At 41.2% G+C, this 16,681-nt stretch overlaps 1 protein-coding gene across 1 annotated transcript in view; it reads right to left on the bottom strand.

Moving 5' to 3' along the window:
* Positions 1-16,681, bottom strand: part of DYM (dymeclin) — a gene marked incomplete in the record, with an annotated part of 2,754,049 nt that overhangs the window by 2,556,193 nt on the left and 181,175 nt on the right. Inside the window, 1 exon segment of the mRNA XM_044081708.1 lies at positions 303-496. Within this exon segment, the coding sequence (XP_043937643.1) occupies positions 303-442 (140 nt within the window).

Below are 16,681 nucleotides of genomic sequence, written 5' to 3'. Positions count from 1 at the left end.
AAAAAGCTTTCCGTGATTGGTTTCAATGTAAAGGAGCCTTTGACTCAGTGTAGCTATGCCAGATAAAAATAATGCATCTGTTTTACATGCAAATGCTAAATTCAGTAAACAGGTGACAATACAAGCAAAAGGTGCACACCTGGGCTAGGATGCACAGATAATACACTAGATATAGCACAGTTATCTACAACAAACCATTCAGAAACCTCAGTAGTAACCCACCAAGGTGCTCCTCTATGCTATAAGTAATTTATAGTTACTACCCTTCCAAAAATTAATTTTACGACAGAAATGTTCCTTACCTGTTAGTTGGCATTGTTAAAGAGAATGATAAAAGCTGATTCCATAAAGGATCATTCCCTGATAGGGATTCTGCAGCTGCCAACTTCTTCAAGTAGTCGTTGTGTGAAAGTTCAGTAATGCTACTGCTGTTTGCCCCCATCTTCTTTTGGAATAGAAAATAGCCAGTTTATACTTTTATTTCTTCAACATAATCCTAGAGGAATGAAAAATATACAACTGAGCATCCATGTGCCTGTTTATGTACTTCTTTATTTCTTTGGTAATCAGGAGTACCAAGTTGGTCCAAATACCCCTGAATGGCTCCATCAAGGGCCAAAGGTAACAAGCCACATATATTCAAGTTTCATACAAAGTCACAATGTAGCATAATTGTTAAAAAAATGACTACTACTACAAACTGTGGGTAAAACAAATCTTACAGTATATAGTTAAATGTACACCACACGTAATACATACAGTATGTACAAGACTCTAGAGAGGCCTGATAACTGGTAAACCTGGTCTAACAATCCAAAATGCAGCTCACAGATTCCTTGCTTATCACCTTTCACAGTTGAAGATCTGATGGGAATAGCTGGTGCTGTCTCAACATTTTGTTTATGTACACCATAACACCAGAAAACAAGGAAATAACTAAGAAAAGATCCAGCTGTATTGAAGATAGCATAAAAACATGTCTAATGTATATGTCTACTAGAAAGTATAACATTTCTTGACGGAACTACAGAATGTGAAAAAAAAATCAAAATAAAAAAATGTACTGCATTTAAAATTTTTTTTTTTAATTTTGTTTCATTGGTTTCGACTGTGTAGTTGTTCGCATTTTCTGAGAAAAAAACAATGAAAATAAAATTAAACATTTATTGGATATATTACTAAACCTCATATAAAACATACAAATATTAACAGAGTATGCCAGTCAGGACATGCAGCAAATAGTACAAAACCCAATAGCAAGGCAGTATCTTGGATCATACAAATAAAAACAAAGATCTTTATATTCTCACCCTTTATGATACCTTCTGTAATTAATAGAGATCATATCATCATCATTTTTAACCTAACAGCAAAAACATCACCATAAATAAACCATCCTTAAGGACTTAATCAGTGGAAATTATGGAGCAATAAATCCACAACCAAAATCCAAAAAAAATATGTATGACTTCAATGCCCCAGATAAAATTGTTCAGATTACTATCAGAGTGATCCACTACATTGTAGGCATTCATGAATGCAGAAGCTAATAAATACAAACAGATACATATAACTTCAAAAATGAATTACAGAAACATGAGAATATATTATGCAAAAGAAAATGTTTCCTTTCAAACTTACCCTATTCATAAAAAAGTACAGTTTTGTACCTACCATAAATGTAGATGTTCGAGTGGTTATACTGCTGCAGCCATCACACTTGGGTTACCCTGTCGTCAGGCGGTCCCGCAGTCGGCCGAATCCCAAAGTCTTGGTCCGGCGTCGGTTGTCGTCGCCTCCTCCCTGACGTCAGTGCGACAGGGGTATAAAAGAGACAGCCGACGCCATTTTCTTCAGTTTTTCTTGCCCCAGATGTCAGGTGCCCCCAACTAGGAAGGCAATACAATAGCTACGCAACAATACCTTAGTAGATAAACAATAGTACTAGCTGTTAGCAAATACACCATATAGACATGCATCCAATTGATTGATGTACATGGAGTTGTAACTAACACCCTGGTATGCAGAGGGGATGGAGGGTAACCTGGACTGCAACAGTATAACCACTTGAACATCTACATTTATGGTAGGTACAAAACTGTACTATGTTCCTCATGCTATACTGCTGCAGTCATCACACTTGGGTAGAATCCCAAAGCTATGGAAGGGTGGCTGGTACTAAACTGGGTTAGGAGATGCTAGAATGCCCTGCAGAACTGCAATGGCAAAACCAGCTCTGGTTTTTGAGTATAATGGAAGGTGGTAGTGCTTGGTAAAGGTGTGCACTGAACTCCAAGTAGCTGCCTCCAGAATGTCTTTGGTTGGAACCCCTCTGAGAAAGGCTGCTGAGGTTGCAGTAGCCCTGGTAGAATGGGATCTAATATTGATAGGCACTGCCTTCCCATGGTGCGAGTAGCAAAAGCGGATGCAATGTGCTATCCATTTGGAGATGGTCTGTTTTGAAATGGCCTTTCCTTGTGAACCTGCCGCATATGATACAAAGAGTTGGTCAATTTTTCTGAAAATCTTTGTCTTATCTAAATAGTAACGTAGCTGTCTGTGAATGTCCAAAGAGTGAAGGAGCCTTTCTCCTTTATTCTGTCGATTAGGATAAAAGGTTGTTAAATGAATGGTCTGATTCAAAGCCATATTGGATACTACCTTGGGCATGAAGGTAGGGTTAGTTCGTAAAGAGACTCTGCCCTGATGGAAAATGATGAAAGGTTCCACTGCCATAAGTGCCTGTAGTTCTGAGACCCTGCGTGCTGAGGTAATAGCCAGTAACAAGGCTGTTTTCCAGGACAAGTATTGTAGTTCTGCTGAGAAGGCTGGTTCGAAAGGAGGCAGTGTTAGCTTTTCTAAAACAAAGTTCAGGTCCCAAGTTGGTGTTGGTGGTTTTCTGGGGGGTCTTATATTCTTAGCCCCTCTGAGAAACTGTCTAAGTAAAGGATGTGAGAAAATTGGAGGATCTGTATTATACTGAGCTGAAATGGCAAAAGCATGGATCTTAATGGAGGAGAAGGAAAGGCCTTTGTGTAGCATCTCAGTTAGGTATTGTAGTATGTGAGGAATGTTTGGTATCCATGGATTTTGACCTTTAGCCTGGTGCCATGCAAAAAATCTTTTCCATTTGTCTGAGTAAGTCTTCCTGGTGCTGGGCCTCCTGGCCTCCAAAATGACATTCAGGACGTCCTGTGAGAGAAGTGTTGATTGATAATTTAAGGAATTCTCCATGCAGCTAAATTTAAAGTTCTGAGTTGGCTGTGACGGGTTTGAGAGTTTTTCTGAGTCAACAGTAGTGGGAATTGAGGCAAGATCCATGGAGGGCTGTGAGTCACGTTCCTTAGTAATGGGTACCAGTGCTGGCGTGGACAGTCCGGAGCAATGAAGATCATTTGTGGCTTCTCTGATCTCACCTTCAATAATACCTTGGTCAATAGAGGTAGTGGAGGGAAGGCATAGACTGTCAGCGTTGTCCAAATGAATGACAGAGCGTCCACTCTCCAGGCTAGAGAGTGATAAATCCTTGTGCAGAATTTTTGTAATTGGCAATTGTTGGGGGAGGCAAATAGATCTATGTCTGGACATCCCCACCTTTGAGTTACCACTGAAAATACTTGTGGGTGTAGTCTCCACACGTGAGGGTCTGCCATATTTCTGCTTAATTCGTCTGCCAATATGTTTTCCTTTCCTGGCAGGAATTGTGCTTGTAGTTGTACTTGGTAGGTCAATGCTGTGTTCCATAAGGTCATAGCCTGTCTGCATAAAGGGTAGGAGTGTATTCCTCCCTGTCTGTTTATGTACCACATAACCATGGTGTTGTCTGTCCTTATTAGAAGTTGCCCTGGATGCAAGAGGTCCTTGAAGGCTGTCAGTGCATTTTGCACAGCTAGCATCTCCTTTTGGTTGATGTGAAGATGCATTTGTTTTGCAGACCATTTGCCCTGTATGTACTGTCCTGCCAAGTGTGCTCCCCAGGCGTAGTCTGAAGAATCTGCTGTCATGATTTGGTCTGCTGGAGGTAAGACGAAGGGAAGACCCTTGTTTATTTGACATGCTTGAGCCCACCACAGGAACTCTTTTTGAAGGCAGGGAATGATATGTATACTTGTTTCGAGGCTGTGCCTGTGTTGAGACCATACACTTTTCAGGTACCATTGTAATTTTCTCATATGCAGCTTTGCATATGGGATTAGTTGAATGCATGATGCCATGAACCCCAATGCCTGCAGGATTTTCCTTGCTGCGAGCTGGGTAAAAGTTGATATCTTTTTGAAGTATTGAGTCAATTGTTTTTGTTTGTCTGGCGTGAGGTAAGCCATCTGAGCCGTTGCATTTAAGCTGGCACCCAAGAATATTATCTGTTGCGAGGGTATTAGTTTTGACTTCTTTTTGTTTACTGAGTACCCTAGGCAACTGAGCATCTGTGTTACAAAAGCCAGATGCTGTAATAGAATGTCCTTGCTGTCCGCTTGGATCAGGCAGTCGTCCAGATATGGATAATTTTGCATTCCTTGTTGTCTGCAATATGCAATTACTGATGCCAGGCATTTCGTAAATACTCTGGGCGCAGTAGATAAGCCAAAGGGCAATGCAGAGAATTGATAATGCGTTGTACCTGCCAAAAATCTGAGGTATCTTCTGCAATCTTGTCTGATAGGGACATGCAGGTATGCCTCTTTGAGGTCCAACGTTACCAGCCAAGACTCCTTGCCCAGCATGGGAAGGAGCTGCTGCAGTGTGAGCATTTTGAATTTGGGTACCTCCAGGTATGTGTTCAGAATTGAAAGGTCTAAGATGGGCCTCCAGGCTTTGTCCTTTCTTGGAACTAGAAACAGTCTCGAGTAAAAACCTTGACCTTGCTCCTTTGTAGGCACCTTTTGAATTGCTTTCATATCCATGAGAGCTGAAATTTGCTTTTGAGCCTCTGCCCATTGGTTTGGAGGCAGATTTGGCATGCCTCTCATCCGTGGTTAAGTGTGGAAATGAAATCTGTAGCCTCAGGTAATAATGTCCAGAATCCATTTGTCCTTTGTTATGATGTGCCAATTTTGTGGAAATAGAGCCAGTTTTCCTCCCAAAGGTGCTGCCAGATCAATTTTTCTTGGCAGGCGAAGAAGAAAGTCATTGTGTTTGTTTCCTGAAGGGTTGAGATCTTTTGTCTCCACCTCTGAGTTGTTGTATGCCATTGTCTAGGCCTGAAAGAACCTTGCGGCTGGCCTCTGCCCCTTGGGCGCCTGTACCTACCTCTTTGGGGTCTGTCTGATGCAGGAAAGGCCCAGTTTTTTTGATGGCCAGTTTCTGCTGAAACGAGGAGGTTGTACCTGTAAAAAATCTTTAACTGTTTGCATAGATTTTGCCTTTTCTTCCATTTTCTTTAAAACTTCCTCTGCTTTGACACCAAATAACACATCTTTCTGCAATGGAGCATCCAATAACTTTGCTTTGACATGTTCTGGGAAGGCTTGTTCTTTAAGCCAAGCATGCCTAGGGATCAGTTTCTGCTTTAACTGAGTAATCAAATACTGTTGGTATTTTAGCATGTGGAACTGGCAGTTTAATGCCCTCATGGCCAAAGTGGCAGACGTATACCCTTTCTTTCCCCACCTTTCTAATGCTCTGGAATCCCTTTCAGAGGGAAGTGGGTTCTTAGAAGTAGAGGCCTTAACCCCTTTGGGACCCTGGGAAATGGTCTTGGGGTCTGCAGTGGGGCTTTTGTATAGAAACTTATGTGTATAAGGAACTCGGTAGTGTCTGTCTGGTTTAGCTGGTGCTGGAGGTAAGGAATCTGGGTTTAAACTGGATTCAGAGAAAACAGCATCCAAAATGTCTAAAACTGGAGGAATTGGCAGGGGTCTATGCTGTGTTAGAAGAAGAAACTCACGGAGTCTTTTCTTGGAGTCAGAGTTATCTTGGCCTTCCTAGTGGAAGTGTTCCCTCATGGTGTGTAAAGTTTCCCCAAAAGAGTAATCTTCAGGGGGAGAGACAGAGGGAATGGACTCTTCAGCATCTGAGTCTTCATAAGGAGGGAAGGAGTAATCCTGGTCGTCAGAGTTACCTGAGGAAATGGATGCTTGGTCAGAGGAAGGATAATCTTCCTCCAGTCTAGGCATTTTGTCAGGTGGGGGTTGGGATCCCCTGATAAGGGTAATTAAATCCTCAGCCATCTTAAGCATCTGTTTTTTAGGCATAGGGGCTCGTGGGGGGGGGGGGGTGGCCCCGGTTTTCTAACTTTCAAGGGGGCTTTGAGTTTAGCATAAGGCTTGGCAGAGATAGTTGTCGGTTGGGAAACACCTTCAGAAACCGAAGGCCTATCCAAAATTTCCGGATCCCCATCGGGGCTGGCGTCCGAGGAGTGAGGTGGAACCGGTTCCTGAGGCCCAGCTGCTTCAGTCTGGGAGGCCGTCAGCATTTCTGAATTTGCGGTAGTCAGGGGCTGCGAAGGCGCCTCGCTGAAAACCAGAGAACCGGCGTCAGCCCTTGCTGAGGCCTCGGTATCTGGTCTTGGCCTTGGCTGCCGGTCCTTATCTTTGCATTTTTTAATCATTGCTGATGTTGGTTGCTCCGACGGCATGCTATAGTTAAATTTTCTGCCAAAATAATGCTGGGTGAATTCTGCCCGGCGCTTAACTGTACGTTTGTTGAACCTAGCACAAAACCCGACAACCAGAGACATTGTGGTCTGGGCCTAGGCAAGGAATACAATAAGAATGAAAATCCTTATGAGGTATTTGCTTCCCACAAGAAAAACAATTATTAACTTTGTCTGACATTGGTCTGAGGCAAGAAAAGTTTCCCCAACGGGGTACTTAGCTTTAGAGAAGACTTCAGGCTGAAACTCGATTCGAAAATTTCAGGAGCTGGCCGACCAGCACTTGCAAACTGCTTCTGCTTCAGGCACCGCGCGGCAAGAAAGACTGAAGAAAATGGCGTTGGCTGTCTCTTTTATACCCCTGTCGCACTGACGTCAGGGAGGAGGCGACGACAACCGACGCCGGACCAAGACTTTGGGATTCGGCCGACTGCAGGACCGCCTGACGACAGGATAACCCAAGTGTGATGACTGCAGCAGTATAGCACGATGAACATCAAGTTTAGATGAAGTAGCATATTGAGACTACTTCACAACTTCTTCTCCAGATTTAACTACAATCTCCAATTATGTGGACTGGCACAAATACAACATGAACATATACAAATAAAGAAAGAAAAAATATATTAAAGTGTATAGTCCTTATAGTCCTATCTATATATACAGCTTAGATGCAGAAATATGCACACAAGTACAAAACATATCAAAGGTTTACATCGAACAAGTTTTATGACAGTCAAAAGGTTTTAAGTTTAACTGTCCAATTGAACCTATAAAACCATAAGCTACATACTTACCGGACTGCTAGTGTTCTAACAGGGACTCGATAAATCAACAGCTGAACTACTTGCCTTCAACAAATCTCCTCAAGCTTGAATTTCTACCCTGTCCCACAATCCCCTGCTCTAAGGAGATGCTTCAGATTGTGTGAAGAATTACCAGCCATAACTTCGAGTACACACAATAGTAATGCATCAATGCTATAAATCTTGACGATAACACCAGGATTCATACCTTCTAACTGTCCAGATTTTTGCTTCATATTTTTGGTCTGATCCTCTTAAAATTTGTGCTCTTCTGGCAAACTACAGAGGATTGAACTCACTAAATAATGAAATATACTTGAGTTTCAGACTTCATATCCTTAAGAAAATGAAAGCTAACACAAAACCTGTTATTCTAACAGCATTCTAAGTTTATAAGTGCAATATTTACAATCTGTCCATATTGTTGGGTCTTTGCCCCTTCCCCTTATTTAAGGCTTTGTCCAGATTTCTTGTGTTAGGAAGATGACAGGTATGCCAGTTCTCAGGAATTCCTGAAGGTCCCTCAGGAAAAAATTATTTGGACGGGGGAGGGAGTGTTGTTCCAGTGTTTGGACAAACACCAAATAAATCTATTGTTCTGGTAAGTAAATAACTTGCATACTTAGTCTGGTCCTGTTTGAATGCTATAACAGCTGGAGAGAATCCCAGCCCAACCACTGGCTTTCTCAGTCAGCAGGTTTTTGAGAATGGTGGCTCCAAAAGAAGCAGGAGCCCTAGAAAATGTGTGCTCAAACTGTAACGTTATGCAAAAAGTATGCAAGGTTGACCGTGTAAGCACTGCTGCTATATATTCCAAATGAACATTTTGAAGAAAAGTGCGTAATGTCACCTTAGTCCTGATAAACTGCACCTTCTGTCTACTGATCAAAGTTCTTCCCACAGAACAGCAGCATTAGGAAATGCCATGACATTTTGAAAGGGTCGCTTTAGGCACTTTTTGACCTTTCTTGGTAAAAGAAAAGGAACAAACTGTTCATGATTTCTAAACTCTTTTGTGTGATGAAGATAAAAACGAAGTTGTCCGTGGGCATCCAAACAGTGTAAAAGATATTCCCCTTTATTTGTATATTTTGGAAAGAATGTTGGCAGATAAATGGACTAGTTCAAAATGGTCCGAGTAGCCCACATTAGGCAGTCAGGTTAGTTGTAAAAGAAACCTTGTCTGGATAAATAACCAAATACAGTAATTTGGAGGTTAACGCATGAATTTCTGAAACTCTTCTTGACAAAATACTGGCCACCAGAAACATGGTCTTCCAGTTCAAACATTTTAAATCAGTAGAACTGACTGGTTCAAAGGGGCAACTTGTTAGCTTTTCCATTACAAAATTTATTTCTAAAGAGGGAGTGGGATTGACACACTTTTCACGTATTGTGTGTGTGATGTCACAGAGAATACCAAGAAAACTAGCTATACATCAATGGAAGAATAGCTAGTTCCTTCCTGGGAGATACGAGCCAAAAAGCAAAGTAAAAATTAAAAGGAAAACCACAAGTAATGGTGAAGCACTGTGTCACACAAAACAGACTTTAACCCACTGGTTTAGCACTTTCAGCCTAAAAATTAAGCCTTCATCAGAACAAACTGTTAAAAAACTCATTTTTATAGCATCATCAGTACACATCAAACAAATCAGATCTCAGTTTTCTTACAATTTAATATAAAAAATATACATATGTGTATAAAATACATCCTAAATAATGCATTCATTTTTAACAAGCATATAAACTATTTACATGTATTATAATAGGCTTTTCTTTTCAACACAGGTTTATAGCTGACACCATTGTTAAGCCCTGGTGCCCTGCATGCATCCAAAAGAACCTGACATTTGAACTGTCTAAAATCTAGTTCCCCATCTCTGTCAAAGCTCCATCCGAGTCCCCCACCCCAAATACTCAGGGAGGGGGGGCAAATTTGTCTTTGAGACTGTGCTAGAAGGACAATGGTGAAGAAATCTCTGCATTTGGGCTTGAAAAGTGGAGCAGAGTGACTGCAGCAGGGTTTGACCCATTTCTGAAACATGTCCTATAGTTTCTTGGCAACAGAACAACATTCTTGCAGGAGCAGGATTGTCTCCTCAGTCTGTCTGCAATCATATCAGATGTCCCCAGTATATGCATTGCTACAAAAAAGTGGTACAACCTTAAGGCCCATTTTCATATCCTCATGGTATCTCTGCAAAGGGGACAATATTGTGCTCTTTCTTCTTTGTTTCTGTGCAATACCAGTACCATATTCTCTGGGGGAGCAAATCCCAAAAAAACCTACAATGTCAGATGGACCACTCTTACCTCCAGCACACTGGTGTGATCTGGCATCTTTAGTCCTGTGCAGATAATGACCTCTCCACCCCAAAATGGAAATGGCTTTTGTCGTTCTGGCAATTTTGGAGTATCGCACATAGGGTGTTCTCACTGAAAGGTTATGCGAGCTTGTCCACCATAAGAGACTCTCTATACAAGCACTTGATAGTATCTGTCATTAGTTGTAGTGCCTGATCCCCCTGAATTCTGAGTGTCCATGGAAGAATTCTCATGTTTAGTCTGCTAAATGGAACTTTCTGAATGACTGTGGCCATAAGACTCAGCACTTTTGGACTGCAGCCACCGTAGGTCCTGGTGTGTGAGAAAGCCTTTTTACTTCTTTGACTACAGAAGCAAATTCAATCTGGTGGTAATTTTACTTTTTGATTGTGTCCAACTCATATCCAATGAAAATTATGGACTGTGTTGGGAGTAGCTAACACTTTGGCAGACTGACTGTGATCCCCAAAGACAAAGACTAAGTACCATCTTGCCAGTAGTACTAACTCTGAAGTAGCAGCCACCATCAGCCAGTCATCCTGATAAGGGTTCCTAGAATTCAAATGTAAGCCAGGACTGGAGCTGTGCATTTCTTAACAACTGAGGGATGCAGTGAGTCCAAATGGCAGGCCCTGAAAGGAATAATGACTGGGTCCCACCTGGAAGCTTAAAACATCCTTGATAGTTTCGAGATCTTGCGTAGATATGCATCTTGGAAGTCTAATTGGCACATCTGGTCACCTGCCTACAAGCAAGGAAGGATAGACTGCACCATGACAACATGGAACAATGTCTTCACATATCAATTTAGTTGACTTAAGTCAAGGGTAGGTCTGAGGTCTTGAGTTTAAGCATCAAGAAGAACCTGGTGTGGAACCCAGACTCTCTCTGAGCTGGTAGGACCTCTTGGATGTCTCTTTTTTTTGTAGGAGAGAGCTGACATCTTGTAATGCTGCCGTCCTCTGATGAAAGGAACTTTTGTAGGGTGTGACTTCTAGACATCTCTAAAGAGTATTTGGGTTGGGGGACTCAGATGGAGCTTTGAGGTGTTTCCTCTCATACTGCCTCTTCCTGGGAGGACAAGGTGGAGAGACATCTAAATTCTCCCAAGAAAAAGGGGCATGCTAGATATCTGCAATATGGGCCTACTGAAGTTCTCTGTGAATGAGAAACTTGGCTGATGGGTCAAAGATCCCAACAAATCAATGGCATCTTAGAGTGGAATAGACAGGTCCTGCACTGGACCTTGCAAAGAGCTTTAAAATAGTCTCCCCTGCATTAATATGTCAATGGGGGCATCTGGGACTGAAACTCCCAGCATCAAATGTATTGTATTGGTGCCATCAATGAGGCAATGTTGAAGCTGGCCACTGTCAGCACAGTGTGCTCCAGTGCTAAAGTAATCTCCAATGATTTTGGCACTGAAGTTTCAAGTCAGAACTCCTTGACATAGACAACACTCCCAGCACCATCTGGGTCAAAGTTCAGAGTGGTCAGCATTTAGTCCCTTGGACATAATAAAACCCCAAAACCAGGGACAGCTATGAAGCAACCACTGATGTGGACAATGGCACAGATTTATTTACATTTGTTTACTGGGTAATGTCCAAATGGACAAAAAGTCCTTTTTTAGTGGAGACCCAGGGAGAAAAGCTCCAGAAACATGGTTATACAACATACTTAGTAGCATAAACAAGTTACAAGTGACACAGAGATGCAGGTACTGTTAATAAGACAGTAAATAGCATAAAATGAAGTTATAAGTCAGTAAAAGCATTGATACTATATAAACATTTAACAATTTACAATTTTTTTTGTATAGTCAGTTGTGTGAAGGGAGTGCCTTCCTTAAATTGTTTTGAGAGCTGTGGCCAGAGTCATAGAAAAATGGGGGGGGGTATAGGTTAGTCTGGAGCAGAGCATGGACATAGCCAGTAGGACAGGAATTATTGTCTTAGTTCCTGTTTAAAGTTACGTTTATAGAATTTGATGAGGAAGTGAGTTCCAGACTTTTGCAATCTTGTGGCAGTATAAGAAGTCACTATGAGAGTTATGAGATTTATTTACTTTAAGTAGGACTTTGTCTGCCGACCTAAGAGATTTAAGGTTTTTGTAGGGTTGGACAAGGTTAGTTAGGGCTGGACAGTGGTCAGGTTCATACATCACTGTGTGGGTGATTAATAAATGTTTTAGTGTGAGTAAGTTTGGGAGTTCTAACCAATTTAGTTGTTTGTGGGCAGTACAATGATGTGTTTTTTTGGGGTAGGTTATTTGCAAATTTGGCTATCTTGTTATAGCAAGATTCAAGGTTGCTTATTTCTGTTTTACGGAGATTTGTGAATATTTGGGAACAATAGAGTAGTGAGGATAACAAGTGGGTTCTTGCTGTACCCAGTCTAGCATGGTCTGAAATATAGGGTTTTGCTCTGGAGAGTGTACCGAGTTTAATATGGACTTTTTAAAAAGTCTGTGCTATATGTTTGTCAAATTTCAATGCATTATCTCTGGTAACCCCAAGAAGTTTAGTGTGTTCAACAGGTTCTATTTTAGGCCATTAGAAGAGAAAATAGAAAGGGGTTGACTATTAGCTAGCGAGGAAGGATTTGAAAAGACCATAAGCTTAGTTTTATTGGGATTTAGTAAAAGTTGATGGGCTGACAGATATTTTCAATGTTGGTAAGGGCAGTCTGGGTCTTTTCTTGAAGTGTCTTGATTGCTGGTGCAGAGCAGATAAGCGAGGAGTCATCTACATATTGAATAATGTTGGCAGGACTAGCAGCTGTTGTAAGGTCATTGGTAAAGATCGTAAAGAGTAGTGGCCCTAGAATGAATCCTTGGGCAACTCCTGCAGAGATGGGAAGTGGGGGGGGGGACATTATCCCATAGGGTAGTTTGCTGCTTGTCTGAGAGGTAGCTATGGAACCACTTTAGGGCTACAGGGCAAAGATTGTAATTGGCAAGTTGTTTAGGAGTATTTGATGTGATAAAGTGTCAGAGGCCTTTGACATGTCAAGAAAGGTAGCAGAGACAAGTTGGTTGTTATTTTTAACGTGGTTTATAGAGTTGGTAAAGCAGAGGGCTGTACTAGTGCTGTATTTAGGTTGAAAACCATGTTGTGTAACAGACATGAAGTTGTATTTTGGAAGTAATCAATCTGTTTGTGGACACACTTTTCTAGGATTTTTGCTAAGGGTGAGAGTATGGCTATAGATCTGTACCTAGATGCATCTTTACAGGGGCCGCCTTTATGCAGTGGAATGATGTGCAATATTTTCCACATGGTAGGTACATACTGTTCAATGATAAAGTGGTTAATTAGGATTAATATGGGGTTGGCAACCGATGGGACAGCCGATTTCAGAAATTCACCTGGTAATTGATCAGCAGCGAGGGTACAAGGCTTTACTTTAGATCAGTGGTTCCCAAACTTTTTTGATTCTCTGCTCCCTTGCTGAATCCAGGTTTTCTCAAGGCACCCCTCCCCCCCCCCTGCCGTGCACATACAGTGCACATTTCATTTATTTGACATTTGTTTAACGAGGCTGCCTGACTGGACTAGGAGACCTGGGGAGAAAAGCTCAAAAGTAGAATAAAAAGACAATTACCAAAAAAAGTGTACATACTGCTTAACAGCATAATACTGATTTACTATGGTTGAAAGGTAAGCAAACCTAACGGCAACCTTATTAACTCTAAGTTTATAAGAGCAATATTTAAAATCTGTCCCTATTATTTGGCTCTGTCCAGCATACCTTTCAACTGTACAGATTTTTGCCTCATATTTTTGGTCTTTTTCTCATAAAATTGTTGTTTTCTGGCAAATCACTGGCAGATCATCGAGGTTGAAGTCAGAAAATAATGACAGACAGTTGAGTTTCATACATCATACCCTTCAGAAAATTCATGCTAATGCAAAACCTGCATTTCTATCAACTTTCTAAGTTTGTGAGAGCAGTACTTAAGTGTCCCTATTTTGTGCCTTTGTACCACCATTGTTTTTGACTTTGTTCAGATTTCTTGATCTAAGAGGGTGAGAGGTATGTGTCCAGTGGTATGGTCCAGATTTGCACAAACCTCATTGCTGCTGCTAGGGATCACTCTCACTTTTTCACTCTCTTCCCCCGTGACACACGCACACAGTCTCTTTTGCATTCATGCACGCATTCACTCACACACATCGCTCTCACTCTTTTCTGATCTCTCACACAGTCATAGTCACTTCCTCATTCATACCTGCATTCACTCACACATCGCTCTCACTCTCTCCCGATCAAACACATACACAGTCACGTCCTCATTCATACCTGAATTCACACATACACACACACACACACACACACACACACACACACACACACACACACACACACACACACACACACACACACACACACACACACACTCACACACACACACACACACACACACACACACACACACACACACACACACACACACACACACACACGGCCACTTCTTCATTCATTCCTGCATTCATTCACACATCGCTCTCACTCTCCCGATCTCACACACACACAGCCATTTCTTCATTCATTCCTGCATTCACTCACACATCACTCTCACTCTCCCGATCTCTGTCTCACACACAGACTCTTTTGCTTTCATGCTTGCATTCACTCACACACGCAGGTACACACACTCACACACACACTCACTTACCTGATGGCCCAGTTCCAAGTGCCCCAGAGCCCGGTACTGGCCCACAGCCCAGTGGTTGGGGACTGCTGCTATACTTGATGCCAGTTCTGCTAAAAAGGTACAGTGTAGGTCTAGACTTAGTTTGCCGCAAACTAATAAGCTTAGCTGCAAAATAAACCGCAAACTGTTTGTGGTTTATTTTGCAGCTAAACTTATTAGTTTGTGGCGTCCCTGTGAGGAAGCCAGGGACGCCCTCACTTTGGGAACCCCTGCTTTAGATAGTAAGCCTTGTATATAGCTTGTTTGAATAGGTTCTAGTTTAAAGTGGGTTTGTGGTGGACCAGATGGAGTGAGTACAGATGGGGGGGGGGGGTACAAGCATTATGCAATAGGGAGGTTATTGAGTTAATAAAGTGGGAATTAAATTGGAATGCAATAGGGTCTATAGTATTATTGGTAGTAGGGACTGGGGAAGTGGGGTTCCCTGGTTTTAGAAGGAGGGTGACTGATTGCCAAAACCTTTGTGCATTTGTTTGATATTTTAGTTGGCAAGTTTGAAAGTATGTTTTTTTTGTCTACTTTGATTTGTTTCTTAGCTTGGTTTCTAGATTAACATGATTTCTTGTTAGAAAGATAGAGGGACCACGCTTTGTCTCTTAGTCTAAGTAGTTGTATTGTTTCTTCTGCTAACCATGGGAATCTTTTGGTTTTAGAACAAATTTTTGTGGGTGGGGCAAATTTATTTAAGATTTGCAGGAAAATGTTATTAAAGTATTGAACTGCATGATCTAGTTGTAATGTTTTTAGGGGAGCCCAATTTTGTTGTTTTAGGAGAGTCTGCAAGGTAGATAGTGAGAACGGTTTCTTATTCCAGGTGTAGCGGTAAGTAATATTAACACAGTTATTTGAGTTTTTTTCTTATTAGGTATATTGGACAGGGATCACTTAAAGTGTCAGGTAGGCAGGCAGATTCGTAGTTGATGCTAGTTTTATTTGTCAGAATCTAATCAAGGGTGGAATGTTTGTTTGTATGCGTGTCTATGCATGTAAGGTGTTGTACATTTTGATGAAAATTATATAGGTTTATAAAATTTGTTGGTGTATTTGAGGAGCATGTGAGCCAGTCCATGTTAAAGTCGCCTAGTATTACTGTTTCATGGTTAAAGTTAAAATTAGAGGAAGCTCATTCAAGTATATTTTCAATATTTTGTAGATTATTTGCAGGAAGGACGTAGACAGCTATAATAACAATTGATTTGTGTTGATTTATATCAAGCCTGGCAGTTAAGATTTCAGAGTTAGGGAGGTTTGGTAAGCTACAGTTAAGCTGGACTACTTTGAGATTATCTTTGTATAGAATGGCAATGCCCCCATCATGTTTAGCTGATCTGTCCTTTCTAATGATGCTATACCCATCAAGGAGTATTTCTTCATATGTAATACAGGGTTTAAGCCAAGTTTCCATTACAATAGATATATCTGAGGAATATACTGTCATGGCTGCATGGAATTTGTCCACTTTACTTAGGAGGCTTCTAAGATTGACATTTATTAAGAGAAGGTCTGACATATGTTTTTTTTTTTTGTGGTAAGGCAGTTGTTGAGGGGATTATCTGTGTTTGGATTAGGGGTTTGGTTAGGTGGAGTCGTGGTAACACAGCCAGGGTTGGGATGGATGTCAGATAAAAGTTTAATTTGGTTGAGTGAGTGCAGAATAAGAAATCTTATTTTGGAGATACATTTGTTGTGTATATAAAGTTTAATAGGGGGGGTACGTAGTACGTATTTGGAAGTACCTTAGGAAAAAACAGTACTGTTTGAGAGTGGACAAACAGATGAGAGCAGATGTAAATGGGAGAGTTACTTTGACAAAGGGCAGTATTGATGGGTGAGGTTGGAGAGGGGTAATGGAAAAGATGATGGGACTGGTAGGAGGACAACTGTGTGGCCAGGGATAGTAGAGCTAAAGTAACTGTGTATAAGATAAATAGCTATATCGAGGGTATAGTTGGACGTATTTAGTTTGGAAGCAGGGTTGGGGGAATTAATGGTATAGGAGTAAATAATGTAGTAAATAATGTAGTAAAAGTATCGGTTGTAAGAAAGAATATCAGATGGGGTTTAGTGTGTGTTTTGAAATGGTTGGTGATGGAAGTTGATGGTTATAGATAAGGTGAATCATGGCAGGGAATAATGGCAATAGGGGAATGTAGGAAATAAGATAGTAGGGGAGTAGGAGTAAAGTTGGGAGGAAGAGTTAATGTCCTGTAGTGTAGGAAGAGAAATACAGTATGTG

The sequence above is a fragment of the Protopterus annectens genome, chromosome 1.part1 (assembly GCF_019279795.1).
Source record: "Protopterus annectens isolate FY-2018-M chromosome 1.part1, PAN1.0, whole genome shotgun sequence".
NCBI classification, from domain to species: Eukaryota; Metazoa; Chordata; order Ceratodontiformes; family Protopteridae; genus Protopterus; species Protopterus annectens.
Note: the sequence above shows the minus strand (reverse complement) of the source record. Positions and strands in the feature narration are given on the sequence as shown.